Below are 26580 nucleotides of genomic sequence, written 5' to 3'. Positions count from 1 at the left end.
GATATTTCCCATACCTACAGGTGCAAAGGAGTTTAATCCGGAATATAAAAGCCCCCTTGTGGAAACAGACCAGGGCCTACCAACATTTGATTCAGTCAGCTCATTGTTTAGAACAAATACTTGCCCTTTGTTTTTTTTTAATTTTTTTTGTTTTTACAGTTTATTTATTTTTGAGACAGAGAGAGACAGAGCACAAACAGGGGAGGGGCAGAGAGAGAGGGCAACACAGAATCGGAAGCAGGCTCCAGGCTCCGAGCCATCAGCCCGGAGCCCGACGCGGGGCTCGAACTCACGGACCGCGAGATCGTGACCTGAGCCGAAGTCGGACGCTTCACCGACTGAGCCACCCAGGCGCCCCAAAATACCTGCCCTTTGAAATGCATGTAACATGAGACACTATGACCTGCTTCTTTTCAAACAGAGGGAGAAACTTTGTGGATAAGGCTTCGTGAAATGTGCCTAATGGTTCATATGAGCCAGTATAAGAGACAACAATGGTCTGGGGGCTTCAAGTCACTTTGTCTGTCATTACCTCATGCGGGACATTTGCTTCTTTCCTTCCCTCTCTTTATATCTCATTTTCTTCACTGTGTGTGTGTCGTAGCTGTCATACCATTCGTCCAGAGTAGTTTCGACATTAGAAAGTATAATAGTAAACTACCGCTGCCGTAACAAATCATCACAAATTTATTCTCTTTCAGCTTCTAGAGCCTGCCAGAATTCACTGCCTTCTCGGGCTCATGGATTGTTCCGTCTTCAAAGCCAGCAGAATAGCGTCTTCACATCTCTCTCTGGTTGATCCTTCACATCACCTTTTCTCTTAAAGGACTCTTTTGACTTCAGTGGACGCACCCACATAATCCAGGATCACCTCTCCCTCTCCATCCTTGATAAAATGTGCAAGATCCTCTTTGCCCTGTAAGTAGCATTTGTAGATTCCAGGTGTTGGGCCCTGAGGGAGCCATTATCCAGGTGGCCACAGAGACGCGACCTGTAAAGTCCCCACCAGTGACCAGGTGCACAAAAAACCGAACTACGTTCATTATGGTAGGACATGAAATGTTAATTCCGCCGTGTGGTGCGGTGTCAGGGAACGATTCCATGATAAAATGATATTTTTCACGTTCCATCTCGTGGAGGAAATGCCCAACTTATTTATTTTATGTTTCTCTTTCCAATTTTTCCTATTACAGTAAAAGGAAGTCAGCGTGTTTTTACAGATCAACCTCTAACTTACCGGTCAGCAAAAATATTGTGCGTTTGTCTGGGCTTTTTGAAGGCACTTTCTTTTGTTCTTCCAATCAGGCTGAAGAACTATGTAGGACACTGAGCGCCTGTAACCTAGTTGCATATGGAACAAGAGTCTGTGTGTCTGTGGAGGCAAAATTAGATACAGATACCAAGTTTTCATCTGATTATTTTCATTTCATATTTTGCATATCTTGTTGACATTTCTCTGTTATCTAATCTTGAACATACTTGAAGCCATTATTTAAAAAAAAAATAAAGGACAACATTTTGTCAGCACTCCAACTCATGTGGAATAATTATATTGAAGAGACTATCATTTGGAGGCTTCAGTTTTGGACGGAGTTGAAATTATGGATTTTACCAATATGCAATTAATTGAAGTAGAGACACCTGCAAACTAATGTCATCAAATCAAGTGTGTAAGTAAAATGTACACTTAAGAGGCCCATCTTCCTACGTCCGCATACTATGTAGTTTAGAAGGCGAAAGAATGAAAGAACGCTCAATTCAGAACAGGCTATTTACTAAATTGCAGGCTTTGGGCGACCTAGGCGACAAAATTGACTCCAGGTGTAAGCGTGGCATATGTGAAGCAATCCTGTGTCTACTGAATGCCCATTCTGTGTGAACCTGCCATTTGCGAGCTTGTCATTAATGTGCTTAATAATAACTGGTTGCTCAAACTCCCTAGATCAGTGGTTTTTTCACGAGAGCATTCAGATAAAATGGGATCCAGTGAGGGTCCGTGAATCCCCTGAAATTGTGTAAGATATTGTGTGTGTGTGTGTGTGTGTGTGTGTGTGTATACACTTTTTTTGTGGCATGGGTAAACCTACCAATGGATAGCCAACATCCATTCTCCCCTTCTTCTTGTTACTACAAACACAGATTTTAATCTGAAAGGTGCTTGTCCAAATACTACATGTGTCCGTTTTCCCCCTTCTCTCGTAGCTAGGGTTGCCCCATGAGCATTAAGTGCAAGTTGTGGATGAGACTTTAAGTCTCTGTGAGAATGAATGGATAGTCTACATGGGTCCTTTGTCCTTTTACCTTTCCATTCATTCTCCTTTTCACTATCTGGAACGGATATGTGATGGCTGGCACTCCAGCAGTCACCTTGGGGCTTTAAAAATGGCAGGTAGCTAAAATATTTGTATTGTTTTTGTATTGAGGTAAAATTTATGTACAAGGCAACATTCAGATCTTAAGCATACCGTTCAATAAGTTTAACACATGTATGTGAAGATCCACGATATTTCCATCACCCCAGAAAGATCCCTCACGCTGTCTTTTAGCCAATCCTCATATCTCACCTAAGAGGCAACCACTAATCTCACTTGTACGTTCAGAGATTAATTTTGTCTGTTTAGAATTTCACAGGAAGGAGTCATACGGTACGTCCTCTTTTCTTTGCATCCACCTTCTTACGGTTAGCCTAATGTTTTTGACAATCATTTATGCCGTTGTGTGTACCGGTAGTTGTCTTAGTCAAGCAAAAAAACCCCATAGGTTGGGTGGCTTGAACAATAAATATTTACCTTTCGTAGATCTAGAGGCTGGAAAGTGCAAGATCAAGGGGCCAGCAGATCTCCTGTGTGGCGAGAGCCCTCCTCCTAGTCTGCAGGTTGGCTGACTTCTTGCTGTGTCTTCACTTGGCCGAGAAACACCATCTCAGGTTTCTTCTTGTAAGTACACGAATTCCATTTATGAACGCTCCCCTGTCATGACTCTACCTCCCGTGTGCAGGGCCAAGAGACCAAACTTTGAACAAGTCCCATCGCGATGAGGATTAAAGCTTCAGCAGGTAACTTCTGGGGGGGGGGGGGGAAGGTCCAGCGCACAGCTGCGGTTCATTCCTTTTTTATTGCTGCCTCGTATCTCACGATGTGAACGCAGCACAGTTGTTCTCTCATTTTGCTGTTGAGAAACATCTGGCCTGCTTCCCGACTTGGGCTGCTGTGAGTAAAGCCGCTACGCACATGCCATGTCCAGGTCTTTCTGTGGATATATGGTTTCATTTCTCTTGGGTAAATAGAAAGGGTACAGTGGCTGAGCCATACGGTAGATATATGTTTATTAAAGAACCGTCAAACAGGTCTCCAAAGTGGCTGTAAAATTTTACAAGCTTTTTTCTTTTAGTCGTCCGAGAGAGTGTGCGCAGTGGTTCCCGACTGAGCTTTAAATCTGTGATCCCTGACGATTGATGACATACAACTCTTTTTCGTGTGATTACCGGCCATCGTATTTTTCAGGCAATCTTGGGGTAGAGAGTGAGACCTTCGAGGGCCACGATCCACCAATAATAGCCCTCACACGGCTTTTAAAGAACACTGGATATCGTTAATGGTTTAATGGGGCTTGCGAGTTTTAAGGAAGAATTGAAATGCTTCGAGGAGCACTGGGGTCTCTGGTGGAAAGGGAGAGAGGAAAGAGACCAGGGGCTCCGGGAGGCCAAAGGAGACTTGGGGGTAAAACAATGAGAATTTCACTGGGGACTTTTAAGTGAGTTCTTTGGTGAAGTGTGAGGTATGAATGAACGCTCTTCTCCATTCATCACACAGATTTCAAGAAACACCACGTTATTTATTCATGCAGGACTGAGTAAACCACTGCTAGCAAACCAAATCTGGGCTGCCGCCTTCTTATAATGACTGCAATTTTACTGGAACCCAGTCACACGCCCCTGTTTATATACCGTCTGTGGCCACTTTTGTGTTCCAACAACAGAGTTGAGTAGCTGCAACAGCGATCACATCGCTGCCCGCCAAGTCGGAAGCGTTTACTCTCTGGCCCTTTCCAGAAAAGAGGTCGCCAACCCCTGTGCCACTGAATGGGGGCCGTGTCGGGGTCGGAGAAGGGTTTCAGTGAAGGGCTGGGTACCGACCAGGTCGACGTGGGAGCGGCGGGAGAATCTTGGAGATTCTCCTGGCTTAGCCGCCAAGTATTTGAAGGCGTACCAGGTAGTTTCCGCAGGTAAAGAGGAATTATTGAGCCTCTTTTGACAAATTCTTCTTTCTTTTTGCTACGATACTCGGCTGTACACAGTGATTTCCACTGACATCGTCCTTCCCTCCTAAACTACGGGATACCCATGTGAAGGGACGTGAAACATCACATGGTCATGAAGAATGCAAAACAGCCAGGCCAACTAAGCAATTAAAAAATCAATTTCTTCAACTCATTCATCGATTCAAGAGCGAACACAAATATATGCTCTTTGACCAACTACATAGCTCTATGAAATAAAAACATCGACTCCCTGATTCACATTGGTTTCATGTGACCTTGGAGGTTTGAGCCTGTTTGCTGGGGGCCTGATCATGCTTACATAAGCTAACAGCAAGTAGTGACGTTTAAGAAAGGCCCCATGGGCCAGCAGGAACACTCCAGCACTGGGGTCAAACGGGACAGGGTTTGGATCTGCAAAGTGTACTAGTTTTGTGACTTGGAGAAAGTGACTTCCTCTCTCTGAGTCTCCCAATTTGGTTTGCTCTATCAAATGAAGCAGTGTACTGAAAACCTCGACTTGGTGTCAGAATATATTGTGTTCCTTTCTTTACCTCCTACGTGTAGGGCCAAGAGACCAAACTTTGAACAACGGTGCTATAGGCTGAATTGTGTACCACCGCGCCCCTCCCGCCAAAAATTCACATGTTGAAATTCTTACCTCCAGTATGATGGTACTTGGAACTTGGGACATTGGAGAGGTAAGTGGGTTTAGATAAAGTCTGAGAGTAGGGGATCATGAGGGAATTCGTGCCCTTATAGGAAGAGGCACTGGAGAGGCGGTACTTTTCACATGTGCACAAGAGAAGAAATCAGAGAATGAAACTCGTGTATTGGCTAAGGATTTAACGGATTGAGAGGGTTATGTGGGCCTGGGTTTTTCTTTTTAATAGATTTGAGTTTCCAGGGCAGTTTGAGGTCCATGGATAGTGACCGCGCGTCTCCAGATACACCCTCTGCCCCGACATCCGCACGGCCCCCATCATCAACATCGCCCGCCAGAGTGGCGCGTTCGTTACAACTGATGAACCTGCGGTGACACATCATTGTCGCCCAAGGTCCACTGTTTACATTAGGGTTCATTCTTGCCGTTGTACACGGGGTGAATTTGAACTAATGTATAATGACACGCATCCACCATTATACCACACAGAGTAGATCCAGTGCCCTCAAAAATCCTCTTGTGTTCTGCCTCGTCATCCCTCTGGGCCATGATTTTGCGGGGGAGTTTAGGGATTGTAATTTGGAAACAAAATGACAGAATGTCTGATTCAAGGCCAAAGTTCCGAATAACTATGTGCTGCTGTTTTGTCAATAAACACTATTCTGTTCAGTAGCCAGCTCAGGGGATTTCAGGTGTATTCGTTCGAATCTGAAAAAGCTTTGTTTAGATTTTTTGGACTTTGCTCCTTTGCCCCCTTTTTATCAGGGACTAGACATAATACTGATGCCTGGTCATGATGGAGGGTGACTGAGATATGCCTAAAACTTACCACAAAATACCGATAATTTATCAGTTAATGAGTGGAAAGCTATTTTTCATTCATATCTAATGGTTCATGTAAATTACACAGAAATTTGCTCTTGTATTTTTTATACGTTAATTTTTTTAAGTTTATTTATTTATTTTGAGAGAGACAGGCAGCACAAGCAGGGGAGGGGCAGAGAGAGAGAGAGACAGAGAGAGACAGAGAGAGAGGGAGAGAGGGAGAGAGAGAGAGAGAGAATCCCAAACAGGCTCTCCATTGCCAGTGCACAGCCAGACGCGGGGCTCAAACTCACGAAACTATGAGATCATGACCTGAGCCGAAACCAAGAGTTGGATGCTCAACTGAATAAGCCACCCAGGTATCCTGCAATTTGCGCTGGCATTAAAAGAAGTTGTGTGAAATGCAGGAGGGTTGGATATTAGAATGTGGTTTCTCCATTTTGCTCCTACTGTGCACTGAAATGAAATTTTGCTTATTTGCTTCTTCAATATAGCACGCAAAGTGGAAGAAAAGGCCATCAACATTGTCAGCCTTCAGGAGAGCTGAAAGTTTCCCTGAAAAGGCTACAAAACTGATCACAGCTACACCCACTGATTGTAAACTCCAAGAAGACAGGATCTATTCCCAGTCTGGAGAAGCGCTTGAAGAGAAAGGCTGATCAATCAGTATTTGTAGATGAAGGAATGGGTAATGAAAGAAAGCACATGCATTTGTTTGGAAAGAGACATTTTTTTAATGTTTAGTTTTGAGAGATAGAGACAGAGAGTAAGTAGAGGAAGGGCAGACAGGCAGACACAGAATCTGAAGCAGGCTCCAGGCTCTGGGCTGTCAGCACAGAGCCTGACACAGGGCTCAAGCTCACGGACCACGAGATCATGACCTAGCCAAAGTCGGGGGCTTAACCGAATGAGCCACCCAAGCACCCCATTCTTTCTGGGTTTTTTTTGTTTTTTAATAAAAGGGATCAAATGCACTAATTCATGCCTCTCACATTGCAGGAAGCTTCCTTTTAGTAACTTGTCATATAGACTGTTGCATAAAAATAATACAAGAAAGAACGCAACATTAAAACATTTTTATCCACTGAAAACATATCTAGGAAACTGAGCTGGGTTGGCCTCACGGGCCATCTTGCAACTGACAAAAGTTTTGAACAAGAAGTCCCATGCTTGTATTTTGTGTTGGGCCCAACAAATTACGTAGCTAGTCACAGAACTGAGTTCATATGTTACACGCTAACTTAATGGAACAGAGTTTAGAGGAGGTAAAAGAATGTAAATAAAAATAAAAGTTTTCAGTTGTGTAATGGGTTAAGATTGCAGTACCTACGTAAGATTGCTCTAGATACTCTAGAAGTCTCTAGAAATGGGCAAACTGTCCCACAGAATAGGAGAAAGGAAACCAAATCTGACAAAACTTAGGTATCATAGTACGACACGACGTCTTGCTTGGCACCAATTTTCTCCTTATTTCCTAACCTTCTTCACTTAGACTTATAATTTAAAAGACAGAAAAGTAAAAGGAATTTCAAGAGGTGGCTTTGGCTGTAGATCCGCCTAATGTCTCACGAAAATGTGCTCATGAATACGCACATGTAATAATAACTAAAAAATAGCTTAAAATAAAGACAAAACAACAGGTTACTGACAAAACCTAGGAGGAATTTCTCACAATGCTATAGTTTATAGGCCGGATAAAGAAAAAAAAAAATCCCTTACTCACGCTTTGGGTCGTTAGACGGCAACCTAGACAGAAGGTAGGAAGACGTTTGACTCCTCGTCCACTCTAGTCTGATGCCGGAGAGATCCAGGAGCTGTACCGATGAGAAAACCAAATGATGAGTTCAAAATGGGACTTGGTAAGGAGGGTCTGTAAAATTACTCCGCGACACCAGCTGTGTTAGCAAAGTTACGAAAATGAAGTTACGAAAATGAAGTTATGAAAATGAAGGCATCCAACCCCATTGCTAGGTCGGATCAAAGAGCCACTTTAGAGTACCTGACAGCACCGTCAGAGTCTACAGAACCAACCGGAAATGTGGCAACAGGTAGCTTGTATTTTTTGTCATGGTTGTCTCCGTCACCATCACGATCTCACATGGGGCTGCGTTTCACGACGGCTTCAGAATGTGGGGCTTTACACAGGTCTTGTGATATGTCCCTAACCTCCCAGCTGTCCTGACTCAATCTGAGCTTGAGTTTCCTCTTCTTTTTTTTTTTTTTTAATTTTTTTTCAACGTTTTTATTTATTTTTGGGACAGAGAGAGACAGAGCATGAACGGGGGAGGGGCAGAGAGAGAGGGAGACACAGAATCGGAAACAGTCTCCAGGCTCCGAGCCATCAGCCCAGAGCCCGATGCCGGGCTCGAACTCACAGACCGCGAGATCGTGACCTGGCTGAAGTCGGACGCTTAACCAACTGCGCCACCCAGGCGCCCCTAGTTTCCTATTCTATAAAATAAGGATACAGCACCGGGCACACGGGTTTCCTACAAGGATTATAATTTATAAAATGTAAGTAGGTAGGTTCATGTGTAAACTTTCAGGAAGAAGAGTGGGTGCTCCTAAGTCACCAATTTCCTTCCCGATCTACCTTTTCTAAAGCGCCATGTCTCGTAGGGCTTTCCCTGGCATAGCAGTTTATCTCCTAGAAATGTTTGTGCTACAATTAAAGCCAATATTGCTAATTTTAATACTTAGCAACTGTATACAGGCTCTAAGTTTTGATCAATGTAATTTCCCATTTGAACTAATTTTCCTCACAAATTAGACCTGAAGTATTCTTGTATAAGAAGGCAGTTTGCAGGGCGCCTGGGCGGCTCAGTCCAGTAAGCATCCGACTTCTGCTCAGGTCATGATCTCACAGTCGGTGAGTTCGAGCCCCGCGTCGGGCTCGTGCTGACGGCTCAGAGCCTGGAGCCTGTTTCAGATTCTGCGTCTCCCTCTCTCTATGCCCTTCCCCTGCTCATGCTCTGTCTCTCTCTCTCTCTCTCTCTCTCTGTCAAAAATAAATAAACATTAAAAAAAATTTAAAAAGGCAGTTTGTCCTGGGTTGTTGCCGGCATGGGCTCAGCAGTCAGACTCCTTTGCTCCGGCATCCCCACTCTGCCACTTTTTCACGCTGTGATACTGAATACAATTCCAGTGCGAATTCCAACATGTTTTCCCCCCCGCACCGAAGCACTTCTCCAACACCGATTGGGTGTCCTACAATTCACCTCAACTCTGACACGATCTCCCTTGAGGCAGCATCAGATCCCACAACTTAAGGGCTCAGTCCTACAAGACTCCCCCCACCCAGCTCCAACTTCACCTGCCTAGCCCAAATTCAGGTTTTCACCTGTGCTTCTGAGTGATCGGCTGTATATCGGGGGTTCCAACAACTCCCCCGTTGGTTTTGATGAATTTGCTACAGTGGCTCACAGAACTCAGGAAACATTTTACCTACGGGATGCCCAATGTGTTAGAAAAGAATGTAACTCAGGGACAGCCGGACGGAACAGAGGCGCAGGGCAAGGCATGGGGAAAGGATGTGGAGCTGCCGTGCTGTCTCCGGGTGCCCCAATCTCCCCCACATCTCCCATGTTCACCAACCTAAAAGGGCCTAAGCCCCATCCTCTTGGGTGTTTATGGAGGTTTTGTCACACAGGTGTGGTTGATTAAATCATTGGTCATTGGCCATGGATTCAAACCTGCGACCCCTCTCCCTTCCCCAGAGCCTGGGGGTGGGTGGGGGTGTTGGGGCTGAGAGTGCCAATCTTCCAACCACACGGTTGGTTACCTTGGTCCCCAGCCCCCATCCTTAGGTGCCTTCCAAACGTCACCCATTAACATAAACTCACTTCTTATTGCCCTTATCACCTAGGAAATCCCAAGGGTTTGGGGAACGCTGGGCTAGAAATGGGGACAAAGACCACATATATCTTTGTTATAAGTCGCATTATCACACGGGCAAGTCACTTAAGCTTCCTGCACCTGTAAGGATAGTGGTCTTACCGTCTTCACAGGTTCAACTATAAGGTTATATGAGCTAATAAATGAACACTCTTCAGAGCAATTTCTGGTGGAGAATAAGCACCCAGTAGACCTTAGCTATTATTTTCTATTGTAGTTACTTGTGGAGAAAACCCAAGCACAAAAGTTTCATCTTCCTATGGACTATCTCTGTTCCTCATACATCAGCAAATTTGCTAGTCATTGAAAACACATAGTGTCAAGGCGGAACTGTCAGTCTGTGTCATTTAAGGATAGTTTAATAAATACATTTACAAGCAAAGCATAGGAAAACCACACAGGACACAGGGGATCCCCAGGGCTAGTAACTGCTGAATGCTGTTATTACCTCTAAGCCTTGAGGTGCGAGGGGAGGGAACTGCTCCTGAAACACTGAATCAGAGGTGGTCTTGTGGGGAGGGAAGGATGATAACAGCTCTAGCCTTTGATGGAGGAAAGGGGCCAAGATCAGGTGGCCAGGCAGACAGGGAGCCGGGGGACTAAATTCTCTGCCCTCCCTTCCTGTCGCTCTCTTTTTTTTTAATGTTTATTTATTTTTGAGAGAGAGAGAAAGCCGAGTGTGAGCAGGGGCGGGGAGGGGCAGAGAGAGAGAGAGGGAGACACAGAACTGGAAGCAGGCTCCAGGCTCTGAGCTGTCAGCCCAGAGCCCCATGCGGGGCTCGAACCCGCAAACCGTGAAATCATGACCTGAGCCAAAGTCGGACGCTCAACTGACTGAGCCACCCAGGCGCCCCTCTCCTTCCTGTCTCTTGCCACTACTCCCTGGTGGCTAGTCTGAAGCCGAAACTAGCAGAGAGCAAAGCCCACTGATGGAGTTCATCTGGGCAGCCTCCTGGAGGCTGGAGAAAGGAGAAGAGTGGGAACCCTGGGGGAACGGGAGATGCCCAGTTTAATAATCATGTTAATTCTTGAATGTAAAAGTCTGGCAGTTTCATAAAGTTCTATCGGATTCTTTAGCAATGAACATATTTGCTTTTTGCAGAAAAAAAATCTTTCCAGATAAGGCCACTATCTATTGAAATGTGTGACATTTCTAGGAGCACTCCTGTAAGACTGGTGTTAACTTTATGACTTATACTGGGGTCAATGAGTCTCTTAAATGGAGAAGTTAGGTTTCCCGGGAAAAATACCATTTTATTTATTTTCTAATTTTTTTAATGTTTATTTTTATTTTGGGGGGTGGAAGGGTAGAGAGACAGGGAGACACAGAATCCGAAGCGGGCTCCAGGCTCCGAGCCATCAGCACAGAGCCCGATGCAGGGCTCAAACTCACGAACTGTAAGATCATGACCTGAGCCGAAGTCGGACGCTTAACCGACTGAGCCACTCAGGTGCCCCCCCCCCCAAAATACTATTTTAAACCAAAGCGAATCTCGTCCTTCTCTGCTCTTGGCCACGAGAGGGATAAGGTTTTGATAAGCTTCGTTGGGCTCAGTCCAGTCCATCTCCAAAAGCATACACTCTGTGTGTATGTCTTATTGACCAGTGAATCAGTTGCATCCTCTATATAAACGAAAACCCGTGAAACAGGCAAAAAAGACAGATGTAAAACGTGATCCTTGAAGACGCTAGTGTGCTTCTAACGTCATCTATACCAAAGGGCCCCTGTTCTTTATCGTGTCTTGTTCACATGTTCACAAAGACATCCCACATCGCTTCTCAAATGCATTCTTTTGAACTGCAAAGCCTCGATTATCATTTCAAAACGCCGCCTCCTCTCCTTTAGCAGGTTTTGGCACGATCTCAGTTCCCATTAGGGATGCCTTGATAGACCCCTCTCTGTCCGCGGCTAACAAAGATGGTTAATGCGGGTTCTTGACCGAGTTCACTGCCAACCCTCTTTCCTGCCATGGTCTCCTTACTTCTTGCAATTGGACCAGCAGGGAGCAAGATGGTGTCTCGGTTTTTGTTTTTGTTTTTATTACGCAACTTTCTTTGGCTCTCTAGAGTTCGGCTTGCACATTTACTAAGAAAATTTGCTCGCACTCACTCACTCACTCTCGTACCCATCTCCAGCACTGCTCCGTTGTTTTTTTAAACTCTTTGGAATTAATTAAAAAGATGATTCGGTTTCCATTTCTTCATATCTCTGACACAGTAATAGAACCCAGAACCTGGAAAACTCCAAAAAGTACATAAATCCCTCCTCTGCTTCCACTGAAAACTACTTCCCAGGTTTTCTTTATCTGGAGGATTATTGTGGTTGTTTTTATTCCAGGCTGTTGGGAGTTTAATGTTAAGTGCTTCATTAATAATGCTTTGTGCTTTAGAAATATTTCAAACAGATAAATCCTGACAGAGAGCAGAACTTCCTCATTTTATTTTTTGTGCTTAACATCAAGGGAACAGCTTAAAAACAGTTTTGTTTGGACTGCAAGATACAGAAAAGCAGTAATTTACAAACCACAGCCACAGAGACAGAATTAATTAGTGGAAGGAATAACAGTGGCTTTACAATTTAAAAAATAAACATTTGCATCCATCAGTAATAGAAGGAAAAAGATCGCTATATTGAAAGAAGAGGAAAAAAGAAAAACTCCATACATTTTCCTGGAGTGATAGGGCAAACTCATGGGTGCACTAACAATAGAATTTGTACAGGAAACAATTAAAATAGGAAATTTCTAGTTTTGCTTTCTTCATTTGAAAGGAATCTGTGACTTTCATTTTGGCAATATTCGCAGTAATTCAACTGCCATTACAAAATAACCTTGAGGAGTTTTCTCTTCGGTCTGGTACTCGGCAAGGGTATTATTCTAACTAAGTCCCGTACAAGGGGAAATGGCGAGTCTTTTCCAATACTGGCAACAGTCCCCGTCCTAAACCTGTCTCCTCCCCAGTACATGCAAAGCACCGGATGCCCACTTGAATCTGGGAGGGAGCTTAAATGGCATGCGATCGACCTTGTTCCAAATTAAAAAAAAAAAGGATCTCTGCCCGATCCCTGAGAGATGGCCACACGGTATCTGCTTGAATACTTGCGACGAGGGGGGCTCATTCTTTCCCATGAGTCCCATTTCGCCTGTGTCTCATCTCTAGGCTCTCAGTGAGCACGCACCTGCCCCCCTATAACTTTCCAGCAACTGGCTCGAGCAAGCTGCTGAAATATTACAGTTGATTGTTTCCTTCTAGATGACATACTTCTTCCGATTTTGAAGCCCACTATCAGGTTTCTCTACACTGCTTTGCTTGAGGATAAATATCTGTACCTCTGCCAACCTTTCTTCATGTAAAGCGATTTCCCAGTCGCTCACCGCCCTGGCTGCTCTACTTGAGCTGTTTTCTAATTTGTGAAGGTGCTTTAGACGGAGCATCTAGACAGGCATGAAAGGTATGGGTCACGCTCTTACCAGGACTATTAGGCTCCATGATAACGATACTACATACCTATCCGTGTAGACTAAACATTGCATTTTTATGTTTTTTACTGGACGTATTATGCTGTGGGCTCTAACCGAACTTGAAATTCTCTAAACCTAACATCTTTTTCAAATGACTGGAGGCCAAAGGGGGCCTTTCATCCCAAACTTCAAAATGAAATTTTTGGTGTCTCCGTGCAGAACTTACTAGTCGTCCGCTAAAAATATGATGGTGATTCCAGCTCAATAGTTTGGATTTTAATTATACTATTCATTGGATTCACTTCAAACGTCATGGCATTTGGAAATTTGGAAAACGTGCCTTTCATATCCCTTTGATATGGAAAGCACATCACTAGAGACTTTACCCCGCTACAGACGAATATGTTGGTCATACGTCAATAGCAGTTTGGAAGATTCTGGAAGTCCGTTCTGACAACCAACAAGAAAGAAAAATCATCAGTATTCAGCTATTCAAGTGTTACTTCTGGACGCCCGTGATGTGGCAAAAACTGTGCCGGGTCTGGCCGACTACTGTGGGAACAGACCTCAATGCGTTCACGCTCTACCTGTGCCCTTGTGTATTCTGAACGTGAGCTTAGCTAATCGATTTCCTTTGGCAGGTGGACGAGCAGAAAATGTGGCGCAAGCGGAAGCTTCGAAAACATCTGTGCATTAGGGCTTGTTCTCTCTCGTTGGTCCTGGAAAACCTGAATGTCCAGCACGTGGACGAGCCCGCACTACACCGCCAGACATATATGCCCTGTCAGGTGCCAGGCAGGTGAGTGTGGCCATCCCAGACCAACCGGTCCCTAGCAAACTTCCCCGGGCGACAGTAACTGTGGGAATGAGCTCAGAGACTGGCAGACGAATGCCCAGCCGAGCCCAGCCCCACCTTTCCAACCATGGAGTCATCAGCTAATAATGGACTGTTGCTATAACCCATTCAGTTCTGGAGAGGCTTTTTTTTTTTTAATGTTCACTTCTTTATTTTGACAGAGAGTGAGCGTGAGTAGGGGAGGGGCAGAGAGAGAGGGAGAGGGAGAACCCCAAGCAGGCTCAGCGCTGCAAGCACACAGCCCGATGTGGACCTTGAACTCATGAACTGTGAGATCAGGACCTGAGCCGAAACCGAGAGTCTGATTCTTAACTGAATGAGCCACCCGGGTGCCCCGAGACAAAATTACAAAAAAAAAAAAAAGATTTTATTTTATTAATGTTTATTATTTATTTTTGACAGAGAGAGAGAGAGAGAGACAGAGAGAAAGAGAACGCACCAGCAGGAAAGGGGCAGAGACAGAGGGAGACACAGAATCCGAAGCAGGCTCCAGGCTCTGAGCTGTCAGCACAGAGCCTGACGCGGGCCTCGAACTCACCAGCCGTGAGTTCGACCTGAGCCGAACTCAGACACTTAACCAACTGAGCCACCCAGGCACCCCAAAAAGATTTGAAGTAATCTCTGTACCCAATGTGGGGCTCGAACTCACAACCCTGAGATCAAGAGTCACATGCTCTACGCACTGAGCCAGCCAGGTGCCCTTGGGCCAAACTGTTGAGAGGTATCTGTGTTTCTACCCACCCAGGATGGGTGCTTCTGTACCAGGAAAAGAGGAAGATGGTCCCCGAACCCAGGATGCAGAGTGGCACCAAGCCCGTGTGAAGCCAACTCAGATGACCCAGCCCGGAGCCGAACCTCACACGTGTAAGCGAGGGGAAATGACGGTCGTTTCAGCTCACTGGATTTCAGGGTGCTACGGTATGCTGCATTTGTATGGCACTATCTAACTGATAAAGCGGAGACATTTCAAGACATTGCTAAACCAACAGTATTCTTTGGAGAAACAAAGTCATATATTATAGGAAATTACTCCTTCATCCCCATCACCTATTTAACCACCCTCCCCCCCCCGTAACCATCAGTGTGCTCTCTGTAGTTCAGAATCTGTTTCTTGATTCGTTTCTGTTGTTTCCTTTGTTTTTTTCTTAAATTTCACATATGAGTGACATCATATGGGATGTGTCTTTCCCTGACTTGTTTCGCTTAGCATTATACTCTCTAGCTCCATCCACGTCGCGGCAAATGGTAAGATTTGCTTCTTTTTATGGCTGAGTAATATTCCATCGTGTACATACGCCACATCTTTATCCATTCAGTGATCGATGACCATTTGGGCTCCTTCCAAGTGAATTTTATCTACTAGTAAGTTTTTACCTTCGGACACACTAAAATGATAGGTACTCAAATAGTACTTAGACTAAAATCAGGGTCGTAGCAACATCTGGGAACTGACAGTTTTAATTCTGCAGTTGCCATAGGACTAAAGCTCATTTGGTCCCGCTTCTGGAAATCACGGTTGCTACTGTCACTGTCACTCAAGGCTGTTCCTGGGCACCTTCGGTACCAGCTGACTTGTCCTCTTGTGCCTTTACTACGCCAAGGTGGGAAGTGATGATTAACGTGTTAATAGCGGATGTCAACACGATTTCCATTAGAGATATTTCCACGCACTAGGGATTTTCTTAAACATCAAAGGACTTCAGTACTCAAAGGAGTTATGCTATAATAATAGGCTGGAATTTAAGAAACAAAACAAACAAGCAAAGGGGATAAAAAAGACAAATCACAAAACAGACTTTTTTTTGAGAGAGAGAAAGAGAGAGGGCGCAAGCGAATGAGGGGCAGCAAGAGAGAGAATCCCACGAAGGGCACAGAGAGAAGTGGAGCTCACCAAAAGCAGGACACGAGCTCACCCACTGTGGGACTCGAACTCATGAACCATGAGATCATGATCTGAACCAAAGTCAGACTCTTAGTGACCGAGCCACCCAGGGAACCTGAGAAACAGACTCTTAATTACAGAGAACTGAGGGTTCCCAGAGGGGAGATCTGGGCAGGGATGGGTGAAATAGGTGATGGGGATTAAGGAGGGCACCTGTCGTGATGAGCACCGGACAATGTATGGAAGGAAGTGTTGCATCATTATAGCCCCACATCGGGTATAGAGATTACTATACCCGAAACTGGTATAATACATACAAGTTTTACATATTAATAAACTAATACAACATAACATTGTGTGTTAACTAACTGGAACGAAAATAAAAACTTAAACAACATAATGGTCTGGCATGAAGAGTGGCTTAGATTTTGGGACGGACCATATTCTTGCTAGGCCAGTCACAAAAACCGAATATTCCAATAAAACCTATTTTTAACACGGGCCCTGCTGGTATCCCAGAGCCAGTAAGGGAGCGATTTTGTTCTAAATTTCGAATTCGCCAACGTCCGATATTTTAGTAAATCACAAGAAAAATGATTTCCTAGATGTTAGAGCAAAGCAAGCTTCCCGTAAAGGTTTTTTTTTTATTTGGTTACTCCTTAGTTTCTATACTTGATCTTGGGAACTGGCACATCAATGTATAAAAGAGATCAGCCTTGGCCCTTACAAAGCTTATGTTGTAACAGGAAGTCCTCAAAATACTGAATCACTTTCGAACGGACTTGGCGTTTTCTCCCTCCTGCGGTGAGCTCAAATGCTTGATATACCTCATTAACTTTATCACAATTAATTCTTGGCTTCTTTCTTTTGTAACAATTTCGAAACCAGTTTGGATGACGTGTATTTATTTCCTGCCCTGAGGGTATAATTCTGGCGGACTTCTCATTTGCCCTTTCCTGAGCAGTTAAAAACAATTTTTTTTTTAAGTTGCATTGTGAAGGTGTCTGATCAATTCTTTCATTTGCATTAATATGACCATGCCCTCCAGGGAAACATGAGGAATAGAAAGAGGAAAAGGGCTACTGATTTGCAGAAGTACACGCTTGAAAGTGAAAACTACAAAACAGGAAGTTCAGCTTGCCATGTATATAACATGCAAACACTGACCACAAATAATTATTTTTAAATACCGATCTGCATTATGGGTCCTGGAAAACGAAGTTACGAAAGGAGCTATGCTGAGAGCTGCTAGTGGATAATAAATGGCAAATATCTGCAGAGGCCAGATGTGTCATTTACAAACAAGTTGACAAGCTGGACTTTAAGGCTGTGTCACTTGGAGCAAGTTACTTCAGCGCTCTGGGTCTAAGTTTCCTTATCCGTAAAATGATGATAGAATAGCACCTTTCACATCGGGCTGCTGTGACGATTAACATGATTGTCTATGTAAGGTGCTTAATAAGTGTTAGTGATTCTGGAAGGGATTGAGGCTATGGTGCGGACCCAAGTTTTCATATTTGATTTCTGAACATCTTTAGAAACAGCCATCAGAAAGAGATTCCTCTGCCGGTTGTCCAGGTACAGAGCGAACCAGTGTAATAATTTTAAGATTCCTAAGGTAATGACCATTTGGGTTTCTTAATATAATTATTTCAAGAGACCCAAAGGCATTTTAAAAAAAAAACCCTAATTTCAGCATTCCACCAAATATCAGTGGCAGTCTCCTCTCTGAAGCGCACAACAACAAAAAAAGAGTGGGTTCATAGCATACGAAGGAAATCAGCCAAGTACCAAGAAGTAGATTCTAAAGGTCATGAGTCATTGGTCAGAGAAAGCAGACTCCTTTGCCTGTTTCTAGAGCAGAATGTTCTCCGAAGACATTTCCTCTTAACCTGTTCAACTATTTCCTGCCTCTTTACTGCTACAATATGCTACTTCTAACAGGACTTAGCATGGTCACCCTGATACCCAAAGCTGTCCATTAAAGAGCCCACATTCTAGAAGAGACTGTTCCTTCTTGGCCCTGACTGAAATAACCTGATGAGATTCTCCCTCTCTTTCAAAACATCACTAGCCAATCCTTACTTCTTCGAGGTTGGAACTCTAAAAGCCTCATGATCTGGAACACTCCTCTGAATGCAGAATTATGCTTACGTTAAAAAAAAAAATGTGCTGGCTACTATTAGCTATACATTTAGAAATAAAACTGTGACATCATTCTCAGAAATAAATATATCCTGGAGAAGAGCATAGTATTTGGAGTTCCATAGTTATGTGATACCATTATCAATATAAAAATAAACGCACACGCTCTTCTTTTTAAGTTTGTTTATTTATTTTGAGAGAGAAAGAGAGACCGCGAGGGCATGAGGGGGGGGGGGAGGGAGAGAGAGAGAGAGAGAGAATCCAAAGCAGGCTCTGCATTGTCAGCACAGAGCCCAAGGTGGGGCTCGAACTCACGAACTAAGAGATCATGACCTGAGATGAAACCAAGAGACAGAAGCTTAATCGACTGAGCCACCAGGTGCCCCTACAAGCTCTGTGTTAACAAGGAGGAAGTTTTAGCATTTGCTTTCTTGCTGGAAAATGAATTTTTATTGCACTTCGATCACACATTTTATCTTGGATTTATCCATTAAGAAAATATTTATGAGACTCAAAAATTTTTTTAAATCCCCATGATCATTAATCTTTAGGTATAAAAAAAGTTTTCACTCTTAGATTACGTCAGTTATTACTAGGACACAACCCAGACCCCTATAAATGCAGTGCATCATTCAATACGTAACTATTAAAGATTAAAAGTAAAAAATTATTAAAAGTGCCTCTCTTAATGAAATGACTAAGGATTTTTTCTAATTCACTTATATTTCTGATGAATGTTAATTAATTTCACAAAGAGAATTCCACATCAAGTCTGTCTCCACTTTTGCTCTTCTAGATGTAAGTACTGATCACCCTTCATGTAAATAAATAGATGGAATAGAAGGAGTTTTATTAAAGGTAACTCCTGAATTATATGCCGATATAAGGCAGTCAGATACCAGCAAGAATACATTTTAATGATCTATTAGCCGACAACTCAATTAGGTACTCTATTTTGTGAATGCAAAAAACTGGAAACCACCTGTCCTGCTAAAAGATCTGATACCAGGTCATTAGACTCACTTACTTTTCCTCTTGCAACACTAATATTTCTAATTATTTTTTTGGCACCCACATATTTTAATGCTTTGACGGGAAATGTATTTTTAAAATTTTTAAATTTTATTTATTTGGGAGAGAGAGCAGGGGCGAAGGGCAGAGGGAGAGAAGGAGAGGGAGAGGGGGAGAGGGAGGGAGGGACTGAGGGTGAGAGAGAGAGAGAGAGAGAGAGAGAGAGAGAGAGAGAGACGGAATCTTATTAAGCAGGCTCCACACTCAGCATGGAGCCCAATGTGGGGTTCGATGCCCTGATCCTGGGATAGTGACCTGAGCCGAAATCAAGGGTCGAACGTCTAACCCAGGTGCCCCAAAAATGTATTATAATAACATTTAGGACAAGGGAGAAGTAAAGTAACAGAAGTATAATTCCACAAAGGCAGACTGAAAAGGGGTTGGTATCACCATTTTAGATAAGAGTAGATATGAGAGTCCGAATCTGGAAACTGATGTTCTTAAAGTTCTTGGTGCCCACCTACCCGTTGGGAAGGCCGGGTACTCCCATTATAACCCAAACCCGGTCTGAAGACTGTTATGCAGACAGAAGGGCAGTGACAAAGCCCTTTTTAGAAAACTACACTTGGAATATGTGAATTCACACTCACTGTAATTAACGCGTTTTTTCCACTACGTTTGTAAAGTTTGAACTCGTGCTCCCTGTACACATTTCACAGGATACAGAAGTATGCAGAGGAAAAAGGAAAAACCCTTCACCTTCCCCCAACCTTCAACCCCCAGGGATATCCGCTTTCTAGTAATTTGCTATGTGACCTTTCAGGCATCTTGGGTCATTTTCCTAAATATGCAGAAGAGCATTTCATTTAACAGGGAGATCTCGTGTGAGTTTTGTTCAGGAGCCCCTAAGGGTAAGTGTGGAGCTTTGCCTTCTAGGCCACCACGCCCCTGCAGGAGTCTATCTTAGGCTGAATGGCCTAGAGACAGACCTTGAGGTGAAGATTCATGTGCGAGTGATTTATTAAGGAACTGTTCCGGGGGAAACTGATAAGGTACTGAGGGAAGCAGGGCAGGGAAGGGTAAGAAACTGAGCATAAAATACAATCTTTTTTGTTTTTGTAAACTGTGTACCTTGGAGCTATTTCCATCCTATTGCATATGTTTCTGTCTCAGACTTTTAAATAATTACACAGTTTTCTAATATTCCATGATACACAGGTGCCATAACACGTAATCCTCACTGATGTCCCTAAATAGGTACACTCCAAATTTTTGGTCTTGAATGCAATTCACAAAACATCCCTGTTTCCTTGGGTACTTAAGATTATTCTGTAGGGGCAGGAACCTCTTTGACCTTGGCCGCAGCAACTCTGTACTAGCTACACTGCTGAAGGCAAGGGAAACAAAAGCAAAAATGAACTATTGGGACTTCATCAAGATAAAATCTTCTGCACAGAGAAGGAAACAATCAACTAAACTACAAGGCAGTCTACAGAATGGGAGAAGATATTTGCAAATGACACATTTGGCAAAGTGTTAGTATCCAAAACCTATAAAGAACTTATCAAATTCAACAGACAAAAAACAACTAATCCAGTGAAGAAATGGGCAGAAGACATGAATAGACACTTTCCCGAACAAGACATCCAGATGGTTAAGGGACACATGAAAAGATGCTCAACATCACTCATCATCAGGGAAATACAAATCAAAACCACAATGAGATACCACCTCACACCTGTCAGAATGGCTAACATGAACAACACAAGAAACCACGAGGATTGGCGAGGATGTGGAGAAAACGAAACACTTGTGCACCGTTGGTGGGAATGCAAACCGATGCAGCCACTCTGGAAAACGCTAGGGAGGTTCCTCAAAAATTTAAAACACGACTATCCTACGACCCAGCAATTTCACTACTAGGTATTTATCTAAACGATACATAAATGCTGATTTGAAGGGGCACATGCACCCCTGCCTCTTTCGGGCAGGGGAAACAGGCAAGAATGGCCATTTCTGGAATCAGGATTGCTGGTTCAGATTAGAAGATTTGAAACTTCAACATATAAAAAAATTCCCTTATGAGATGGGACTGTGCTGTATTCTTTTCTAGGATCTACTGTTTATTCTTCTACCAATATCACATGATATTTTTCTTATTTATTCATTCATTCATTCATTCCATTCATTCATTCATTCATCCCTTCATTTATCTTAGAGGGAGAGACACAGTGCACATGTTGGGGAGAGGGGAAGAAGTACAGACAGAAACTTAAGCAGGCTCCACACTCACTGTGGAGCCAGACACAGGGCTTGATCCCATGACTGTGAGATCATGACCTGAGCCAAAATCAAGAGCGGGACACTCAACCAACTGAACCACCCAGGTGCCCCAATATCACATTATTTTGATCCTTTACATTATATATAATACATATACGGCAAGTTCCTATAATTTAAAAAATATCTATTTTTATTTTTGTATATTTTCTATTCCTAATGACCTTGAGAAAAATTTTTTTGGTAAACTTCAAGATTCATTAAACATTTAATGGGTACAGTGACTGGGACTGCATTGGCCGTTTAGGTTAATTTTTTTTTATTTTTATTTATTCATTTATTTACTTAGGTTAATTTTTAAAATGTTTGTTTGTTTATTAAATGTCCCTCTATTGGGGCGCCTGGGTGGCGCAGTCGGTTAAGCGTCCGACTTCAGCCAGGTCACGATCTCGCCATCCGTGAGTTCGAGCCCCGCGTCAGGCTCTGGGCTGATGGCTCGGAGCCTGGAGCCTGTTTCCGATTCTGTGTCTCCCTCTCTCTCTGACCCTCCCCCGTTCATGCTCTGTCTCTCTCTGTCTCAAAAATAAATAAACGTTGAAAAAAAAATTTAAAAAAATGTCCCTCTATTTATTTTGGGGGGGGGGGGAAGAGAGAGAGAGAGAGAATGAATGAATGAATGGATGAATGAATATGCAGGGGAGGGGCAGAGAGAGAGAGGGAGAGAAAGAATCCCAAGCAGGCTCTGCACTGTCAGCACAGAGCCCGACATAGGGCTCGATCCCACCAACCGTGAGATCATGACCTGAGCCGAAATCAAGAGTCTGACGCTTAAACAACCGATCCACCCAGGTGTCCCTAGGTTCATTTTGGAAGAAATGATCTTTTTAGAGTACTGAGCCTTACCTTCAAGCACGTGTTATCTAGATTCCTTTATTCAGAAATTCTTTCCTCTTTGTCAGTGAAATTGTATCATTTTCCCTATTTAAATCTTACACATGTTATGGCTATTGGCTGGTGTTAATATGGTCTTTTGTGTTATATTTCATAATTATTAGCAGTACATTAGAAAATTAAGGGTTTTTTCTAATTATCTTACTTTCCTGAACTCATTTTAAAATTCATAGCAATTTCTTACTACTTGATTTTCTTGTATTTTTAGGAAGAAAAAATATCCAGTGTGAATTATGGCTATCTTGCTTTTTCCCTTCCAGCATTTATGCCTCATATTTCTCTTCCGAGTTTTTTTAACTTTGGCTGCAAGTGCTAAATGAATGTTGAATCGCAGAACTGACAGAAGGCATATTTTTGTCTTGTTCTTAACTAATCAGGGAGTTTTTAATATTTTTCTTATGTTTGAAATATTTTCAAAGATTAAGGAAGTTTAGTTTAATTTTTTTTTTATTTAAAAAAATTTTTTTTAACGTTTATTTTTGAGACAGAGAGAGACAGAGCATGAACGGGGGAGGGTCAGAGAGAGAGGGAGACACAGAATCCGAAACAGGCTCCAGGCTCTGAGCGGTCAGCACAGAGCCTGACGCCGGGCTCGAACTCACGGACCGCGAGATCATGACCTGAGTCGAAGTCGGACGCTCAACCGACTGAGCCACCCAGGCGCCCCTAGTTTAGTATTTTCTAAAAACAAAAATTGTTGTTGAGTTTTATGACATTTTCAACCTCTAGTAAAGATGGTCATATGCCTTTTCTCCTTTTTTCTTTTAATGTATTATATTTCATTCTTACACTTTGTAATGTTGAATCATTTTATTATTAAAATAACAGTCTACAGTTATTTTAAAAATGTATTTGATGATGTCTTATTCATATTTTTGCATCTACATTGATAGATGAATGTATTCACTTTGTGTGTGTGTGTGTGTGAGAGAGAGAGAGAGACAATACCTGAATTTGATATGTGCCTTATACTAAACTCTTAGAATGAGTTGGGAAACTTTCCATGTATAAATATTATTGCTTTACTTTGATGAAGATATTCTTTTTTTAATTTTTTTTAACGTTTATTCGTTTTTGAAAGACAGAGTGTGGGGCTCTAACCCACGAATTGTGAGACTATGACCTGAGCTGAAGTCAGACGCTTAAATGACTGAGCCACCCAGGCGCCCCTCTGATGAAGATATTCTTAACCTCTTCCTGAAAGCCATGTTGGCTATTACTTAGGTCAGTTATAATAATCCGGTTTAGAAGGTTTTTCAGTCTACAACTGACTAAAATCCCAAATTGCCATATGAAGTGTAGGAGACAAAGGTTGCTGACTGAGGGCAAGGGAAGAGACAGATATAGAAACGTTGATAACAACAAGAAACAACCCTTCGATGTCCGTAATTTCTTGGACTTGCCAGAGGTCGCCAAAAAGAAAGATAACACCAGCAACGAATCATACTCTTGGGCTAACTGGTGTATGGGTTAGACACTCCAGCCACGGAATAACGACTAATAGCAGTTTTTAAAGATTGTACATTAATATGTACGAGTGTTCATAATTATGGCTCTGAGTCACAAGGGGACATTTTTGACATTATGCTCACTATGAGGAGGAGGACATTGAAACAAGTTTACTTCAAAATGGTGAAAATTTAACCAAAAATGTGGTGTTTGCAGAGCAGGTGAATCTTAGCTTATTACGTTTAAATGTTATCCTCTATCAGCAGCGCTCTCAAGCTGAGCTGCACGTTAGAATTTATTTCAGAAAACAGCCATGTCCAGGTCTCACGCTGAGATTCTGATCTAATGGGTCGTAGATGAGGGCAGGGCATCCGTGTGTTTAAAAAGCTTCCCAGGTGGGGCGCCTGGGTGGCTCAGTCAATTGAGCGACCAACTCTGGATTTCGGTTCAGGCCCTCTCTGTCTCCCTCCCTCCCTCCCTCTCTCTCTCTCAAAATAAATAAATAAACATAAAAAAATAGTGGTTGTTGCTGCCTGATGAAATCTGCTTTTAGGCAGAGAAGAACCACAATAGACTTATAAACAAAAACAAAGGCTTTCCAGGTGATTCTAATGTGGACCCGAGGCTGGAAAACAATGACATTGAAATAGACAATTGGTTCTTGACAAGGGGCAGTTTTGTCCCCCCCCCCCCCACGCCCCCCACCCCCGCCCCGGGATATTGGCCATGTTTGGGGACATTTCTGGTTGTCACAGCTAGGGGGAGAGGGCTTCTGTTATTCAGTGGGTAGAGACAAGGAATGTTATACAACACTACATGCACAGGCCAGAGCCCCAAACTAAGGAATGTTCTGGTCCAAGATATCAATAGGGCTACAGTTGAAAACTCTGGCATAGGCCTATCTCACCCTTGCCTTCCACGTACGATTTATCACCAGTTTTGCTGATTCCAGACTAATCACTGATCACATCAGACCGCCTTTTCTCTATCTCTCTGCCACCATTTTAATTCAGACCAGCATCCCCTTGCGCTTTGATAGCTGTAGCAGTCTGATCTCCCTCCGTCCAGTCTTCCTGTGCTCGGTTACATTCCCAATTCCACGGGCAGAGCGATCATTCTAAAACACAAACCTCGATATAATCCCTTACTGAAATCCCTTCAATGGCTTTGGGTTCAGAACCTCGTCTTCCACCAGTTTTTTTTTTTTTTTCTCTCTCGAATGCTAAACTCCAGACACAACCAAATGATTCTAATCCCTTCGAGATATTTTTCCCCTCTTGAACAGGTGCTCTTTCTGCTACCTGGAATGCCACTGTTTTCTCCAGACCAGCTAATCCGTTTGTCTACTTTGGGTTTTGGATTTAGAGGCTACCTCTAAATATACAGCTATATTTTAATTGAGACGGCTAAGTCTGAAACTTCAGACATCTTGCCGGGGCAGCCTTGACTACAACTTATCTCGTTACAGAGCATATATTTTAAAGTGCTGTAAAGCATGCTGATACATACATAAATACATGCACAAGATCACAAAGTAAATTTTCTATTCGCGGTCGACACGCAAACTTTGGTGTATATATTTTTTTCCTATTTCTACGATTCTAGAAGTGATTAATTAGCGCCCGAGCTATAAAGCTTCTATTTTCCTTGTCAATGACAATCTCAAGGCCTCTGAGCTGCCTCTAGCTTGACCTTGGTTTAAAAGCACAAAGAATAGCAACCTTGAAACTGGCATCAACAAGATTCATTCTACAGAAACCAGATGCAGCACAATGGGGAAAAAAAAACCCCACAGTTAATTTGAAGTTTTTACAGAAATTGCCCTCGATATTTCTTCTTAAAGACTTTTAAGTGCAAGCGTCCTTCATCTCACAAAGGGAAACACTGCCACTCTGGCACTCAACACTGGCCAAAACAGTCGTTTGGGGACCCCTCTGCATTGTTCCCTTTGACAGACACAGGGCAACAGGGGGCCCGCACAGCCCGGCGAGAACACAGCAGGAGGCCACCAGTTAGCGGTGAGGCTTTCGCTGAGCAGGTCCCGGCTCTGATGGGAGGCTGAAAAGCGTCTCATTAACATTTGAACAAGAAGGTTACAAAGCTGTAACAGAATCAAACAGTTCACATGGAGAGGCATAGAGTAGTTTCTACTCGAGGGGAGTTGTCTTCCATGGTCTTAACACCGGTGTTCATTTGGAGGCGCAGGGCCTTGGCTGTCCTTGGCGCACAGAATTAAATGGCTCATCGTCTCTCCCTCGTGAGGCGCGAATACCCACCTTAATGACGGAAGCTGTCTAGTCAAGAGGGGTGTAAGGGCAGTGGATGAAGACTGAGCTAGGAATTCGCTCTTAGCTGTTATTCTGGTGTGTTTTTTTTTTTTTTTCCGGGTCTTTATTGCCTAGCTAGCTATCTCCCGCAAATTAGATCACACTGATTAAATCGTCATTCAGGTGTCATTATAGGTTCTGCTCTGAGCAGCTTACAAACTAACCCAAAAGGAGGGTACTTGTGAGGATGAGCACTGGGTGTTGTTCGGAAGTGATGAGTCACTGGGTTCTACTCCTGAAGCCAATACTGCGCTGTAGGTTATCTAACTGGAATGTAAACACGAATTTGGGGAGAAAAAAGCCAAACTAACCCAAAAGGTCTACTTACCAAATTATGAATATATAAACTCGCCTCTCCTCTCCTGCATTCCTACTGCTTCTTTGCAAGCACATAACATTATTCCTATCTAGGGGCGCCGGGGTGACTCAGTTAAGCGTCCGACTTCGGCTCAGGTCATGATCTCGTGGTTTGTCACTTACCAGCCCCGAGTCGGGCTCTGTGCCGACAGCTCGGAGCCCGCTTCGGATTCTGTGTCTCCCTCTCTCTCTGCCCCTCCCCCGCTCGTGCTCTGTCTCTC

At 43.3% G+C, this 26580-nt stretch overlaps 1 protein-coding gene across 11 annotated transcripts in view; it reads right to left on the bottom strand.

The window, feature by feature from the left end:
* LOC109496468 overlaps positions 1–26580 on the bottom strand; it is a 348709-nt gene that overhangs the window by 152587 nt on the left and 169542 nt on the right. For 9 of the 11 annotated variants that reach the window (XM_023248808.2, XM_045050324.1, XM_045050325.1 and 6 more), the window contains one exon: positions 7470–7560. In XM_023248808.2, coding sequence (XP_023104576.2) covers positions 7470–7560 — 91 coding nt within the window. Of the gene's footprint in view, positions 1–7465; positions 7561–26580 lie in introns of all 11 variants that reach the window. The other 2 variants (XR_006592828.1, XR_006592829.1) reach the window with 1 other exon arrangement.

Source organism: Felis catus, chromosome X (assembly GCF_018350175.1).
Source record: "Felis catus isolate Fca126 chromosome X, F.catus_Fca126_mat1.0, whole genome shotgun sequence".
Classification (NCBI taxonomy): domain Eukaryota; kingdom Metazoa; phylum Chordata; class Mammalia; order Carnivora; family Felidae; genus Felis; species Felis catus.
This window is presented reverse-complemented; position numbering and strand designations above follow the sequence as displayed.